The sequence below is a fragment of the Strongylocentrotus purpuratus genome, unplaced genomic scaffold (assembly GCF_000002235.5).
Source record: "Strongylocentrotus purpuratus isolate Spur 01 unplaced genomic scaffold, Spur_5.0 spur5_scaffold_14, whole genome shotgun sequence".
NCBI classification, from domain to species: domain Eukaryota; kingdom Metazoa; phylum Echinodermata; class Echinoidea; order Camarodonta; family Strongylocentrotidae; genus Strongylocentrotus; species Strongylocentrotus purpuratus.
The window spans coordinates 30,653,326-30,669,587 of NW_022145599.1; the positions used below are offsets into that span (position 1 = coordinate 30,653,326).

General features: G+C 37.3%; 2 protein-coding genes across 3 annotated transcripts in view; both read right to left on the bottom strand.

The window, feature by feature from the left end:
* LOC115923634 overlaps window positions 1–1,404 on the bottom strand; it is a 55,011-nt gene extending 53,607 nt beyond the window's left edge. For both annotated transcript variants that reach the window (XM_030984709.1, XM_030984710.1), the window contains exon 1: window positions 432–1,404. The gene's annotated coding sequence lies outside the window, so the exon portion shown is untranslated. The remainder of the gene's footprint in view (window positions 1–431) is intronic.
* Window positions 1,405–2,526: 1,122 nt separating this feature from the next.
* Window positions 2,527–4,583, bottom strand: LOC763564. Its single transcript, XM_011672935.2, has 3 exons — window positions 3,640–4,583; window positions 3,313–3,525; window positions 2,527–3,059 (listed from the first exon to the last, which is right to left on the bottom strand). Exons 1-3 carry the CDS (start codon window positions 3,895–3,897, stop codon window positions 2,628–2,630), a joined length of 903 nt encoding a protein of 300 aa, XP_011671237.2. The 5' UTR covers window positions 3,898–4,583; the 3' UTR covers window positions 2,527–2,627.
* Between the last annotated feature and the right edge of the window lie 11,679 nt (window positions 4,584–16,262).

Consider the following 16,262-nt stretch of genomic DNA (forward strand, 5'->3'; position numbering starts at 1 on the left):
ACTAGGCTAGATCTAAGTCTTTAGGATTTGTTCTAAAGAAATTTTCTTCATGATTTTTTTCTTCTTCTCTTTTATTTTTAAGTAATCTCAAGAATTTTCTGCATCTAGTGTTACCAAGCACTGTGATTAAAATTATATTTTATAACATTTTATATTCAACAAGAAAAAAGGTGTGTACCCTGGCCTTGGAGTACTCCAGCCAGCATACAAAGTCTAACTTATGACTTATGTAGGCCTACCGCGGCCGCATCCGCCCCTGACAGACAGTCTCAAGTTCTTGCAGTTGCAATACATTAAACGGATTGTGCGACTTACATCGAATTTGTAATGAAGCTGAATTCTCTCAGCTCCAAAACGCACACAAGTTAAGCCCAAAATGTTGGGCTAGATGAATATCCTGTATTTGAAAAGAAAAATGATTAGAAACGTACCTGAAATTGAAGATTTATCACACCTCTTGCGAACTTGCGCGCCGTACTTGGTGCGGCTACATTGTCACGATCACGTTGGTATTTTGGTTGCGCGTGCACGGTATACGAGTTTTGGCGCTCGATATCGATCTAGATCTCTACACGTCACTCACTGCCGAAAGGGGGCGTTATTCATTTATGCGCGACGATTCCTGGAGAATTTTGTCACACGAACTGTGTATTCGTACACTCCTGATACTATTTATTACCTCTAACGTGGACTTCGTCAAATTTTCCAGATATTAAGAGAGCGCCCTCATTGGGCCACGTAAATGACGAAAATAATAGGCGTTCTAATCGTGGACGTCCACGATTCCTGTGTGTCCACGGTTTGAAGGTGTGTATTCTGGTGAAAGTCCACGATCGAAGGCATTTACACACACACGCACACACACATACACACGAACGCACATTTAAAGACTGGGTCCGCACCAGAAAAAAATCTTGTATTGATTAAAAGCAGATAAATCAGACGAAAAACAAAACAATTAAAACAAAACCAAAAACGTTGAAGTAAATCGGACAATAAATAAGAAAGTTATGAATATAACGCAAAAGTTATTTATCATGCTAACTGGCAACGCTGGGTCACGTGGCATGAAGTATGCCATGCACTTCTCTGCAGGTATTTTAAATTATATCTTATTGTTTTTAAATCCCCCCTTTGCAACCCTTTAACGCAAGAAGAACAGTTTGGTTTTTTGGGGGGGTCGATATAAACACGGGTACAGATACATTTATTGATTCAACCTTTTGAATGTTTTGAAAAATAACCACTCATGGATTAAAACGGATTCTTACAAACAAAAAGTTATAATAAGCTATAGCAGACAGGAAGTGCATGACATACGTCATGACACGTGACCAAGAGTCACGTGTTAAGGCTGTGTCACACCTTTGCGTTTTTAGCCTGCGTCGGCCCAGAGTTTTTGAAAATTAAAAACGCTTCCTGAACGCGGATCAGACGGTAGACTGACGTTGGAGACGTTCAGCTTGCGCTTTATTAATGAATTATTGTATCCATTCATCAATCATATTTTACACAAAACATCTGTGAGAGATAGGAAAAACTGGGAAATTGAATATCATTTATTGATACGATCATGCTTTTACATCGTTTAAGAAGATGCTATTAACATATGTATATATGTAATAGTCAAACAGTTGACGGTGTTATCTCGTATGAATAGGTGCACTTGAACGAATTGTGCGGAAACTTAACAATCATTTTTGAAATCCAATGAAAAATATCAAGTGCTTATAGTTACCCATTTTATTAAAGGCCTTGATATTCACCTATCTTTGCAGTCTTTGATTAGCCTTTGATTTGTCAATATGTTACTCTTCATATAAACAACTTTACATGTTTTGTTTTTTGTGTGTAATAAGAGACTTGTAGTCAGAAGCAATCAGAATGCACGAATTGCGTGTTTTTAATAAAAGAAACATAACCGAGTAGAAAACTTAGGCATTCTGGATATGCTCACATAAATGCAATTTAAATAACGTGTGATGAAGAAAAGAAAATAAGTCTGCAGGATAACGTTTAGTTTCATGGTGACTGACAACTGAATCTCCAATTTGAACTACCTTATAGACATGTTATAATTACCAAGATTTCTCAATGATATTTTGAACACTTTAAAGTTGTAACAAGTGAGTAACATGAACTAATCAACTACTAGAACAAATGTAAAAACGTAGGAACCAAAAAGATGCATTAATCTTCCACTCAGTAAACCTTTCATTTTGTTTCTTGATAAAAGCATCATGCATGAGTATATGTCAAAATGTCTAAATCGAGAATATCCATCGAAGCTCTCCCTGGAACTCAGAACATTCAAAAATCTGGAATATATTTTCCGACTTTGATCAAACTGTCACATTTTACCCTTGCTCTTCAGTGTGTAGTTCTGGTTTACGTTTCAGAAAATATTATACCTCTGTTCCAAATGTATAAATAAATGGTTTTCTTGCCGAGTGGGTTTTTAATAAAATTCCTTGCAAAGGCAACAACAAATAACAATTTATTTTTTACTTTTATTTTTTTTACCATGTAAGAATTAAGGTAAGTACTGAAAGAGTGTCCCGATATGGAAGACGTTAGTTTTGCAACCAGTATTGCCTTTTCTTAATCACCGGCTGCTGTTGAACACATTATTTTTCTTCTCCAAGCTCTTCCAGAACCAAGGAAACCATCTCATTACTACGTCGGGAGGGTGGGGTCGAAGCAGTGGACTGCTGAGAAGACGTTGGTATCGGTACAGGCACAGCTGAAGGCGCGGCTGGCATCCCAACATTGTTGAAGGATGGACTTGCTGGAGACCATTGATTGAAATTGGACCAATGACTATTGATTGGCCACTGGTTTGACTGCCATGACGAGGGTTGCTGTTGACATGGTTGAGTTGGCCTGGTTGGCTGTTTGAAATTGTGAACGAGTTGCAGACATTCAATTTGGAAACTGTGCCACGATTGCTCTGGAATTTTCTGCATATGGCCCTCCAGAAGACAGGCAAAATCATGGACGATCTTTTTTTGACCTGTCAAAGCAGCTGTCTGGCCCAAATTATCCGCTCTTGAAAGAACCTGAAAGGCATAAACAATATAACCAAATGTAATTTAGTAAGGCAATTAAAGTCAGGGTCTGATTACTGTCATTTACTGCCATATACTCAACAAATTTAGATCGATTGTCGAAGAATTAATTTTCAATGATACTTTTTGTTGTGAATTAATTTCTATAGTTTCCAAATGGAACTATTGAAAGCGGATCCGGCTTAGGTAATGTATTCAATTAAAAAAAAAAAAAAAAAAAAAAAAAAAGTTCTATAATGCCTACCTGACGGAGAGCATCGTCGAGGTTATTCTGCAAAACAGTACTTGATCGAGAAGCTGGAGTTCTACTGCCAGAAGTTCCAGAGGCTTCGGAGCGTGCCGACTTTGGGACCTGATCCTTCAACGGGATCAAGGTCTCATTATCCATATCTTCTGAAACTGACATGATAGAAACTTCATCATCTTCTCGTTCGTGCACTTCCCCTTCTCTATCAAACTGCAAGGTGAAGAAACATCAAAATGAAAATTATGAAAAGGGTTCTGAAGGTTATTTCAAGGTTATTCTAATATTTCAATATAAAAATTGTGAATTGGTCATTTATATACCTACCGTGTCACTTGCCGTTGTCTTGCCACGAACAATGTGTTGCTTCAGAAATCCCCACGTGTTCACTATCTCATCATCACGTGTCGTTCTGTTGGTTTGCCCAGATCCACTTTTTTTCTCCTTGTTCAATATCTTTCCTAGCCGAGTTCGCTTATTTTCGTACAACTTCTTACACTGGTCCCCTACATTAAAAACAAGGAAAACAATAAATAGGCTATTTGTGTGGTGAAGTTTAACCCTAAAAATAAAAAATAAAAACATTTAATTTCTATAAAGGAAAATATCAACAATTATTTTCCCAGTAAATTACTTTCTTATTAACTAGTAATGCAGACAACAAAAAACAAAAGGAGGATTTTTAAAACATGGGTATGGAACTTAACTAACCAACCATCAAAATTGAGAACTTACCAGTGGCAGGTGGATCCAATAATTTACCGCCATTCGCCCACATCCTTCCCTTCGTAGCAACATTCATGTAATCTTTCTGGGTCTTATCATATAGTGCTGAATTTTCCTTCACAAAATCGGCTATTAATTGAACAGCGTCTTCGGTCCACTTGTACTCTGGGACATCCCTTTTAGATGTACGTGCTCTTTTTGTTCGCTTAGTTTTCTCTTCATGCTCTGTGTTCTCTGTCCCATCATTATCTGATGAGGAGGATGAAGCCATGATTTTGCTGCTGGCTCAAACAAGAATATAATGACAAAACGCATCACGTGACTGATATGCGCGATCCTTGCGTGAAAGTGCGCGAAGGATGCGCAACCACTGCGCAAATTATGCGGGACCATGTCGTGAACTAGTCGTGAAGTGCGTGCCACATTCCCGGGGGTGGGGTACCCACTGTTTTTACGCCACGCACTGGCACGCATTGGCACGACTTGTTTGCGCATAGTTTGCGCACAGTTCACGCACTGCTGCAATGCGGGAAGTGCGTGGCAAAATTTTCAACATGTTGAAATTTTTTTTCGCTCTTCACGCATTGCCGCGCATTGCCGCGCATCGTCCCGCCCCTTCCCGCAAGTGTCCACGCATTGGCATGCATGATGCAATTTCAGTGCGTGAACTATGCGGGAACCGAAAATCGTGAAAGTGTCAACTAGGCAATAGTTTAAACCTGAACCTCTCATGACAGTGTATATTTGTATAATATTAGTACTCCACAAATGGAACCAAACAAACCCGCGCTCGGGCACGAGGCCTCAAAGCATGCATGGCAATCATAGCGGTAGACAAAATCAAGACGCCCTCTCCCGAACGCTATAGCTATCTACCGTAGCTAGCAGCTAGCACCCGACGCCTAGCCTAGCTAGCCTAAAAAATACCAACGAAACCGTGATCAAGTCTCCACTTTCTTAGACAATAATGTAGAATACTGACAAAATCACATACAATTTCGAAATATTTAAACTAAAAATATGACCATACTACGGAAATACCTTGAATCTTATCTAAGTATTATCAACTTAAGTAACTAGAAAGAAATGACGTAGGCTCACCTTGCAACCACTCGAAAGACCTACTTCGTCAGACTCGCTGGCACGTCTAACATTAGGACGTCTCAACCCAGAAATTGCAAAGAACTGCCCCCGTTTTACTTTAAGTAATGTATTGAATATATTCCCTTCTTTCGCGACCGCCGTAACCTCTTAAACCGTAACACCACCGTTATTGATGGCGGCCAGCCGAACAAAATGAAGATCTTCCCCAAATATCCTCTCTTCAGCTGAGTCAACACAAACCCATCCACACCTGCTAAATGCCATATTGATATGGATGCATAATCGATATATGCACTGATTAAAAGTTATGGTTTCATTCTCCATTCAGATCAGAAGTTATCTTCTACCAGTTGCTCTATTCGCTCAAGTGTGAAATGTCTTAACTTCTTCAAGTCTCCGTGTGGCATTTCGAAAGGCCTCCTCAATTTTGACTCTCTTCTTTGATTCACGAAGTACGTGGCGTCGCCAAATAGGTAGCTTTCATTTACTTTCAGCACGGCCAGGAATTTGTCTATATTTGCTGCACGGTCGTCTTCATCTCGGATTAGATACGTCCCCTTAAAGATAAACTCCAGTACTGGTAAAAAAAAAATAATAATTCTCACAGAATCAAACGAAACTTACACTGAATGTTCAAGATTACAAATAAATGACATGTGCCAAACAATTTTGGAAGAAAATGTATACTGGCTGAGTAATGAGCATAGAAAGACAAGGAAATCAAGATAGTACTAGCCCCGACACCATGTGTGTTGTCCCATATATAGCTTTCTATGTAGGTGATAATCAAGGAGGGTTGGAACAGCCCTTTTGATCAAACATACAGTTTTTATTTTTGCGTATGTTAACAAATGGGATAATTACCTTCTTCTTGGCATGTGTAGTTCTGTTCCTTTGCCGTCTTGGAGGTTCTTTATTTTCCACTGTTGTATGATAGTCAATAGGGCATCTCTGGTAATCCACTTCCTAGCATTCTTTGTACCCACGAAAAAGAATATATCGAATTTTTACATTCATGCTTTTGCAATTGGACGGATGGACTGCTTGAAGATTTCTTCTTGGGTGCTGAGGTAAAGTGGGGTTGTCTAAAGTGGTATGAAAACTGTGCAATCATGATTCATCCATGCTGCAGTTCTTTCTCTCTGTAGATCTTGCTTTGGTTTTATTCTCAGTACCTTGTATTATACTTTGACTGTTCACCATCTGCTCTCCACCAGATGTGCATTCTACACCGATGTTCTGGAAACATCTTAATAAGATTATCATTCATTCAACAAGAAATATGTAATTACTTTTTGTACAGCTCCGTTTATGTTCGTATGGCAAAAGTAATGTCATTTTGGATTGCCACTTATGAATATATATTATAAACAGTTGCAATGTCCCGGATGAAATGTAAAAATAGATTCTCTTTGGGATATTGATATCTATATAAGAATTCACCCAAGTATGATGGCTGGTGACTCTTCTTGCGACTTTCAGATGGTAGGGAGGCCTTAACATGCCTCCAATGTCCTTCTATTGTGTTTGTATGGTATCCTTCTGAATTCTTAAATTCAATAGAATGATTCACAGTTTTATGGACATATCTATGTTCAGGCAGATTGTGATAAGCCTTCCAACAGTCAGAGATTATTATTGTTCCCTCTTCAATTTACTCTTTTATTAAGGGTAATAGGGTTTTTTCACTCCTGTCTTCAACTGCTACAACAAAACTATTTCTGGAATCACGTTCTATACCTCCACTGTCCTTCTATGTAGTGTCCACAATGATATTTACGTTTCCCAATTTTACTTTCGTCTATCTCAACTATTTTATCTGGTCCTCCTAGTTTTGTTTTCTTTGTAGACATAATTGCTAGGCAAGTTTCTTTACAAAACATTGACCAATCCACTGAAGTACTGCTACTTATCTTCAATTGAGAAATGATGACACTTTGATCTACCCCAAGGTCCCACTAATAGGTATACTTCAATATTTCTTCAAAACTCATGTTACTGTTAGAAAACCATGAATTACTTCTTATCGACATTTCAGTCTGATGTCTTTTGTTGTTTATCCTTTGTTTGCATGTCCACTTCAAGCCATCATACCTATTATTGGTTTCCACAAGTGTCATACTTCTACCACATCTCTCGCTACAATCCTGTGATCAGCTATTAATTTATGACCATAACACCATGCCAACGTTGCATCTTTTTCATGCAATACATTGGAAACAAGATCATCATTTGTTTGACATCTTCATTAACATTCTTACGGCTGTATGTTTTATCCCAAGATCTAAATCCTGTTCCTTTTTCAAATGGGGCAATCCCACTCGATGTGATCTATGTCAAATCCCCCGAGATCTGAGATGACTCCTCTACTGTCAGAATCCGTTCTTCTCTTTGGGAATTACATCATATGGAATGATTAGACCTTCATCCGAGACTGCCATCACCTCTGCCTCAAACTCTTGTTTTCTCCATGACCGCCTGCATGTAAAACAAACAAAAAACATTCAACACAATAATACATGCACATTTATTTCACCATCAGTTATCACCAAAACATACAGTAACTAAAATAAATATTAGAGATACAAGTACAAACAATTGTCAATACTCACTACGACCCAACCCTCCTCTCTTCCTCTAAAGAACAAAAACATATACAAATGAGTCATGACACCTCTATTGATCACCATTGTACTTTGATAACAACAAACATTTAACATATAGTTTCACAAATCATTCAAATGTATTCTTTCTTTAACAAAATTATCCCTTGAATTGTCTTTTCAGTATATATGCAACCACCAATGCCCTATAATAAAAAACAATTGCAAATTAAAAAAAATCAACATTTTAACAACTTTTATTATACCACAAATACATTATTGTCTTTTCTATGGCACTCTTTTGCATCTCTTTATATGTTGCTACACTTTTCATGGTAACAGCATGACAAAGGCCTTGGCCTCTATTTCATTGCCAAACAAAAATGTGACTAAGGGTAAAACCTGAAGCAAAATTGTTAGAAAATTCACTGTTCAAAAGGCAGCAAAAAACGTGACAAGAAGAGTTGAAAACTCAGAATTTAGCGCACTGTGACTTAGCTGTATGCAGACAGGATGGCTGCGAGAAATTGTTCATTGATAATAAACTTTAATATAAGCCTTGAGCGTTGATCATTATTTAGCAAAATGAATTCACACCTCAGTCATTATTCGTCATACTTATCTATACATAGATAGTTCTTGGAGTTTTTCAGAGTGGCATCGATGATCAACTTGTCTCCTTAGCTCATTTCATACAACACTTGCCCTTAGTTGTTCTGCTTTTGTTTCCTTTTCAAGGACTGGTTAATAACCCTTTTTGGGGTCTTCATTTCGGTCTTGAGCTCACTAATTTTAGTGCAATACTTTGCTGCTAGGCTGGCTTTTAATGTGGACAAACAGTCGAGCCTTTTCTTGAGCTTACGCTTACGTGGTGTTAGCGCCTCCACACTACCTCTTGTTGATGTTGATGGCTTTGCTTTGGTCGGTGATGGATGCTATGTCAATGCTGCCATCTCCCGAGTCCTTTGTGTCCTCTGAAGTGGGTGCAGATGTGGAAGGTTCAGGTGCTGGAATGTCTGGAAGAGTGAAGGTTTCGTCACATATGCCTGTGAACGCTTGAAGTTCCTTGGGATCACTGAGCTTCTTGAACTTCAAGAGAGTGCTCTTAACTAAAACCAGCACTTTACTATGTAATGCGTCAACTGAATATGCACCAGACAATGCATAATGTGAACGTAGCTTTTTATCAGTTTCAGTACGGCTTCTCCCACATCCCACGTAAATGCAGAGAATTTATTATGATCTTCCATGGTATGAAAAAGGTTGTAATACAAGTGAAAACAGCGTGAAAAGACATCAACCCATAGTCTTTCTATGCGTTGTTTGTGGACCGATCGACCAGTTATGACACTTCCTCTCTGCAATCCTCTCATCACAAGCATATATCTGGCCACCATCCAATTTTCATTTCCATGGTCAGATCTTAGTCGCTGTGGAATTCCAAATAGCATAGTACCACGGATGAATGCCGAAAGGTGGTATTGGCTCGATTGTTATCTGCAACGCTGAGGTGTGTTATCAGTCTGCCTCCTCGGCCCACATCTCTAAAAAAAATCTCACCTCCACCTCCTCCCGATTCCTAGTCCTACTTCTTCCAGCTTGCTGGGGACAGCCTTATTGAATGAGTGTAGACTTGTATCGAATTATAAAATTGATGTTGATAGACTAGAGTCGTTGAATGGGAACGAAAGAAAGCATGCACAGTATATATACGTGTGAGAGACCGGCAGCTCATCAGCTGCAGTACAAGCTGTTAAATAAAATGATAAAAACTAGATAATATGACTTCAAAATATATCTAATTAAAAAAAGGAATAATTGCTTATTATTAAGCTGAGTTTTTGAAACATAATCTTAATTATTTGTCATTGTATCAAGTTGGCTTTCAAGGAAATCACTTCTTTAAAAGTCGCCTCGAAGAAAAATAGTAAAAACAATTTCCAGTGAAATGTCTGCACTTCACAACATTGCACAATAAGCACGCGCTTCACGTGACCTTTCGCACCAGTAGTGCTTTACAGGAAATGGGGTATCTTATTGTATTTGTCAACACTACCCGCTGCCTATAACTCCTACGTGAGAACTTTCTGTGCCAACTTGCTGTCAATGTCCCCATGGTAATAGCTAGCAAGACACTACAATCCCTCTGACAGAGCCTGCCTGTGGCTGACTCTGCTGTCGCTGAGGCTGAAGGGCCAGGCCCAGAACCATTACTGTTAACAATGATTACTTCAATAGTACTCAAGCTCGCCATAGTTTCATGTGCAATAATGTTATCAGTCTGCTGTGTCCATCTATGCAGCCGCTGACCACTAGACCCCATCTGAGTGGATAACTTGTGACAAGAGCAAATGATTTGGGGAAGACCATTCCACAATCTTGATGCACAGACGGTAAATGATCGATTACCTAGAAGAAAGCTCGTTTGAGGACTCTCAAGCATGTATTTACCTGCAGATCGCAACACACAATACATGAACCAACTGACATGTCACCATTACGTTGATTCATATCTTGGATTTAGAAACTAATATATATATATATATATATACGCACCTTCAACTTCATTGAGGTCGTTGATTCAAGGCGTTTCCTGTTTTTGTATTGCGACACAATGACAGGAGTTGCCTCCACCTTCTGGTTTAATATGACGGGATGGCAGTCAGGTCTCCCATCAGGCACATGTTAATAGTGTCTTCTCCATCCTGGAGCTCTAGGGATCTTAACTTCTTGCCACCAGCAAGAATCCTCACTTCACCAACCTGTAAGAATAAAAGCAATAGATAACCAACCAAATAACAAATATACTTCAAATAACAACAAGCATTATTATTTAATATGGAAACACATCAAATAATCAACCCTTATGCATATATCAGCATTGTAACCAAACAACTCTTATACATGTAAACAAGATTTAAAAAGTAAAACAAATTAAATTAGAGCGCAGCATTACCATACCTATTTCATCAGGCCTACTGAACAATGACATATATCTGTGCTGCCCCTGTAGTACACAATGAATGGACACAACAACTATGAAATCTCAATGGAATTATGAATACAAATTGAGAAACCTCATACACACTGGTAATCATGATACAGTAATGATAAATCTTCATCACACAAAAATGAAATATTAAACACATTTGATAATCATTGGTCATTACCTGGGTAACAACCCCCCCTCATCGAAGCCCTTCGCTTGACGGTACTCCTGTACCGCATCCATTTGGACTTGGAAAGGCGCTGCGCTGAAGTAGATCTGTAAATACAACATGAAATACCAAAACATTGTTTCAAATGACATCCAATCATTCAGAATAAAAATTCACCAACATCCATCAGACAATGCATATAATTCTGGTTCACTAAAAAAGAAAAGAATATTGAAACAATACCAACTGAAAATAACTTGTACAACTTTATGTAATTTCACACCAGTAGACAACTTAATCACACGAAAATGAAATAAACACATTTTAACACATTTGATTACCTGAGATACAAAACACATTTTGATAATCATATGTGATACTACAAGTGTCTGAAAAAGGTGGTTGAAATTACCGTACAAATGATCAATCGTGTAATTGTTTATTAGACACAATTGAGGAACTGACATTTCAAAATGTTTCATCATGTCTCCATACCTGCATGGGTATGCAAATCTAGAAAGGAAGATGCACAGTGCCTCCATCCCATCAATCCTGGTTCCATTTGCACATTTGATGCGATGCAGAACATCTGTCAACCAGTACAGGTCATTTTTCTTGAATCTGCAAAATAAAGTTTTTTTTGGTATATTTGTGTAAGTGTAAACTAATAAAATAATTAACCTCTTGCCAATCAATCATAACACCAATCATGCAAACCACTGCTAAACTCTCTCAGATCCTCTCTCCTAAGTCTCCAACTTATATTAATCACCAAGCCCTAAATCATCACAACTCACTCAGAGTAAGTCCAGTGCAAGTCTGCATGTATTTTATTATATCATGCTGTCCATGTGCCTTATGCAAAGTATATTTAAATGAAATACATTATCAACCAATAGTAAAATAGGATTAAAATATAAAGCTGAATATTCCTAAGAAAAGGAGAAGAGAACCAATGATAAGCAAGAAGTGGAAATATGTAACGCATTCACACAAGATTCATGAATACAGAATGAGAAGAGAACAAAGGGAACATACATGTACCAGGTGAAATGGACAACTTGGTATGTAGAGAAGATGAATGGAGGAAGGAATTGGGTCAAGTGAATATGTAAGTGATAAGCAAATGATGTGAAATGAATATGTATAGAAAGAAGAGACTATAGAGAAACAAATAGTAATTGTGACAAATACACAGACCTTCATTTCTAGAATTTGGTGGAGCTCTATTAATCCCACTCCTTGTTTTGCCAAGGAGCTCAAATTGAGCTCCTCAAATAATTCTCCTGGAAAGAGTGAGGAGCTCAATTTGAAAATTGATGTTTTTACCTTGTATTATTGTGTGTGGGTTCAAAATGCTGTAATAAAATACATATCAAACAAGTGTTAACTGACTGACAACCGTGTTGTTTCATTTATTGAAGTTTCAAGTTACTGCAGTACACTCAATTATCATCATCATAATCAACTGAATTTGCAACTCAGTTTGCTTGGTCCACTCTACTTTAGCTTAGACTTAGAGGTCAATTAATTCATCTTAATTTTGAGGAGGTGATTATACTGCTGGTTATTACCATTCATGTTCAACTAAGTAACTTCAGTCTGCCTCACAGTCACCCTGTAAATTAACAGTTCAGTTTTTGGAACAACGTTAAACAATGTCAAACAATTTAAACGACGAACGAAAGGAAAGTTGTTTACAGCGCTCCTTGGTTTCAATGTTTTCCTTCAGTTAAAAATCCCGTTTAGGGTGCATGTTTGTGGCTGATCGCACCGGCAAAATTGTCAACAAATCGCCATTTTAAGCTTCTAGCAACTTGTCAGTCATTCTCCGAAACAATGCATGTCCTACTAAATATTCAATTCTTTTCCTTTTCCACAAAATAATATTGTTATTCATTTGGAAACACAAACCATCTATTGCATAGCAAATTGTCCATTTTCTCTCTACTCACCTTCTACAAAACTGAGCGTCTCCTTCAGCTTCTCCTTGAGCTTCTCCTTGTCCATACGCTCCTGAACTAGTTGTCTTCTTAACTGCTGTATGGTACCACCTTCCTCAAGGTCAAGGTCTGATAGTGGTGATGATTGTCTAAATACTTCCTGCAGGTTATCAACAACATATAAAATTAAGTTATGCAACAGTTGCCTTTGCATTAATATTTTGTATTTTACAGTGCTCATGCACCAATGTCCCAATGGCAGACTGAAAACCAAGCAATGACATAACCCCCCCCCCCCCCCCATGCCCAAAATGTGGTGTACCTGACGTATAGAATGGAATTTTTTAAAAAGTGAATTGAGTTCCTTTATACATTGTTATATGTTGTGTTGACAAGGTTGGTACATGCACTCTAAGAAATATTGAGTAAAATTTTACTCAAAATGAAGTCGTATGGGCACATGGTCAGAATTGAGTAAAGGTTTTTAATCAACTAGATGGGTAATATTTTACCCATTATTGAGGTTTGTTTTACTCAGTGAATAGTAAAGTGTGTTTTACTCAAATTTCAGGTAATTTTCTTTTTACTAAAATAAGGCCAGAAAACTCCTTTCACAATGCTCCTTGTGGTTTAATTTATGTTTTACATCAAATTTGACCATGTGTCCTTTTTCATATGTGTCATGTGTAAACGTCATTTTAGTCATAAATTAGCAATTCATTATGTAAATCAATTTTTATTTGGTAATGTCATCATGGACCCCAATGTTCCTTTTTATATACAGGACAAATCTTTAAACTCTGCTGAAAATGAACTCCAAGGCCAAGACGGAATGATGTTATGTTATGAAATTATGCATATAAATAGAGCCTCAAAACCAGTATGCATGAAACTCACAGAAAAGTGGAATATGCCAGTATATAATTGTCCAAATTAAAAAAAAAAAATATCTGAAAAAGACTCCATAACGTTACAAAGCAGGCGGTACCTTAATGCCGGTGTGTAGTTTACAAAAAGATCTTTTAATTTCTTCATCTTATAACAAGAAAGCAAATATTAAAATGCATATCAAAACACAGAACATTAAAAAATCTAAGGAAATTCAGCCTAAAAAAAAAAGAAGGGAGAAAAAAAGAAGCCCAACATTTATTATTGTAGAAACAAGAAGTAAAAGGTAGTTGCATAATTAGAAAAATAAGACACTTTTGTATTTAGCAATTAGAGATAATGATTAGATGATTATAGTCTACCCTCTAAAATTTGACCTCAAAAGAACTTCAATAATCTGCAGAGCAAACAAGAAAAAATGGCTCTTGTTCTTTAACACTTAACACGCTTAGGACAGAAAAAATACAATTTTTTTTAATCTTCCATTTTTCAAAAATTTTCATATTCAAGCTGATTCTAACAAATTTTCGCAGCATGAAAGAGTATGCAATTTTGTGTCAAAATTGAAGAAGGCTGAAGCATCTTTTCCATGTAATTTCTCATTGTTTTTACAAAAAGAAAAACACTAAAAATGTAGCTGATAGAAACCGTGGTCACTATTATTCTGGCTTTTTCACTCATGCACTCACACCCAATATCCACTCAGAATTAGTAGAATGGCTTCATACCAGTGCCAGTTTATGGGTTTCGCAAAAACCATGATGTTTGCCCCATTTGTGTGAAGTAGTCCTGGCCACATTTTTGTTTGTATTTTCTTGTATTGGCATATATATAATTAACAAATACAGAAAATGGCATGTACATAAGCCATAAATTTGGTTCACAATAAAAATCTCAATATATGCTGTTAACGTTTTGGCTGCATATAACTACAACAATGAAACATGCCCAGGACAATATGCAACACAAGAGTTGCCCTCATATAAAAACCAATGCTAATTCAAAATGTTACAAATTCGAAGAGTTGTTGATTATTTGAGAGAACAATGGAGAGCACATTGCAAAGCATCTTTCTGTATGATTGGTTTTTCCAAAGAACATGAATATGATGTTATTAAAATCCTAAGATAACAACAGGAATTGTAAATCTAAAAACTGCTGCATTTCCAAGTGAATAAAAAAAAACTAAACACTTAGAAAATTTTCATTATAAAGAAAACCAATTTATGAACCCCAAATTATACATATTTTGGAAGAGTAACTTTTCCCGCATCTTCGTCACCATTTAATGTGGAATGTGTTTACGCTTGGTTGAACATGGTGCATTGTTTGCGAACATGTATAATTCGACTTGTGCCAAAAAATCAAAACAACAAAAAAGCAACTCCATCCTGATCAAAGTGGCATAACATTTTAACGAAAAGGTTTTGAGCAAAGTAACTTAGCAAGAGTGCTGTTACACCTATCGACTAAATTCTGTGTAAAGATTAGATTGATCTATCAAGTATTCTATGAGTGAGCACACATCAAAGAGAAAATGGTCACTTATAGACATAAAAAGGACTATTGATACTCTTGAAAAGTGATCATTGTTTTCTTTGACGTGTGCTCACTCGTGAATGGCTCCACGGATCTATCTCATTTTTTACACAGAATGTAGTTGTTAGGTGTAAGAACACTTCTTTTAAGTTATTTTGCTCAATACTGTTCCGTTAAAAAGTTACACCAGTTTGTTATGTGTGGGGTTGTGTTTTGGGGGGTTATTTCAACTACACCCCTACTTTGACACTTTTTACATCTTTTGATCAATGTGCTATGTTCATCCAAGCGTAAACACATACCACACAAAAATGGTACCGAAGATGTGGGAGGAGTTACTCTTTCAAAATATTATAATAGTTTGGGGTTCATAAATCCGTTTTCTTTTTAATGACAATTTTCTAAGTGATCATTTCAATATCAAAAGGCCTGTTGATAGAACAACACATTCCAAGGCTTCATTTCTGGTTGAAATGGTAATATGCCCTGAAGGCTCTCACTGCACCAGACTCTTGAGCTCCTGGTTTGACATCAAAAGCAATGGTGTCCATCACGACCCACATTGCTCTTGCCTGGCATGGATACTGTAGATCAAAGATCTGAAAGATCTTGTAGCACAAATCTACAGCTGCAACGAGACTCTTCTGCTCAAGAACGTGGTGCTCCAATACAACAAAAGTCTGAGCTGGATTGCAGAAGTGTCCTCCTAGGGCTAGGATGAAAGGTTGGTTCCTCCCATGCGAAGATTTGTATGCTTCTACATTAGCAGCCCGCTGTATGTTCCGCTAGCCGAACGAAGCGGGCAAAGAGTTAAGGCTTGAGCAACTTTAAAAAAAATCATCTTCAAAATGTCTTGCTATCTTAAGAGTCCATCTTGCCAAAGTATTCACAGCCATGAGTCTTGTCCCATCTCTCACTCCCATGGTATTAGATGATAACTTCAAACTTTCATCATTAGAGTTTTCACTTTCACATTCTTCCACAATGGC

Bases quoted from the DNA above. Each gene is read 5' to 3' on its own strand.
- LOC763564 (XM_011672935.2), bottom strand. From the start codon at position 3,897: ATGTTTTTATTTTTTATTTTTAGGGTTAAACTTCACCACACAAATAGC. The intron at 3,526-3,639 runs GTAGGTATATAA...TTCACCTTGCAG, and splicing joins AGACAACGGCAAGTGACACG to TTTGATAGAGAAGGGGAAGT. The intron at 3,060-3,312 runs GTAGGCATTATA...TATGCCTTTCAG, and splicing joins TCGACGATGCTCTCCGTCAG to GTTCTTTCAAGAGCGGATAA.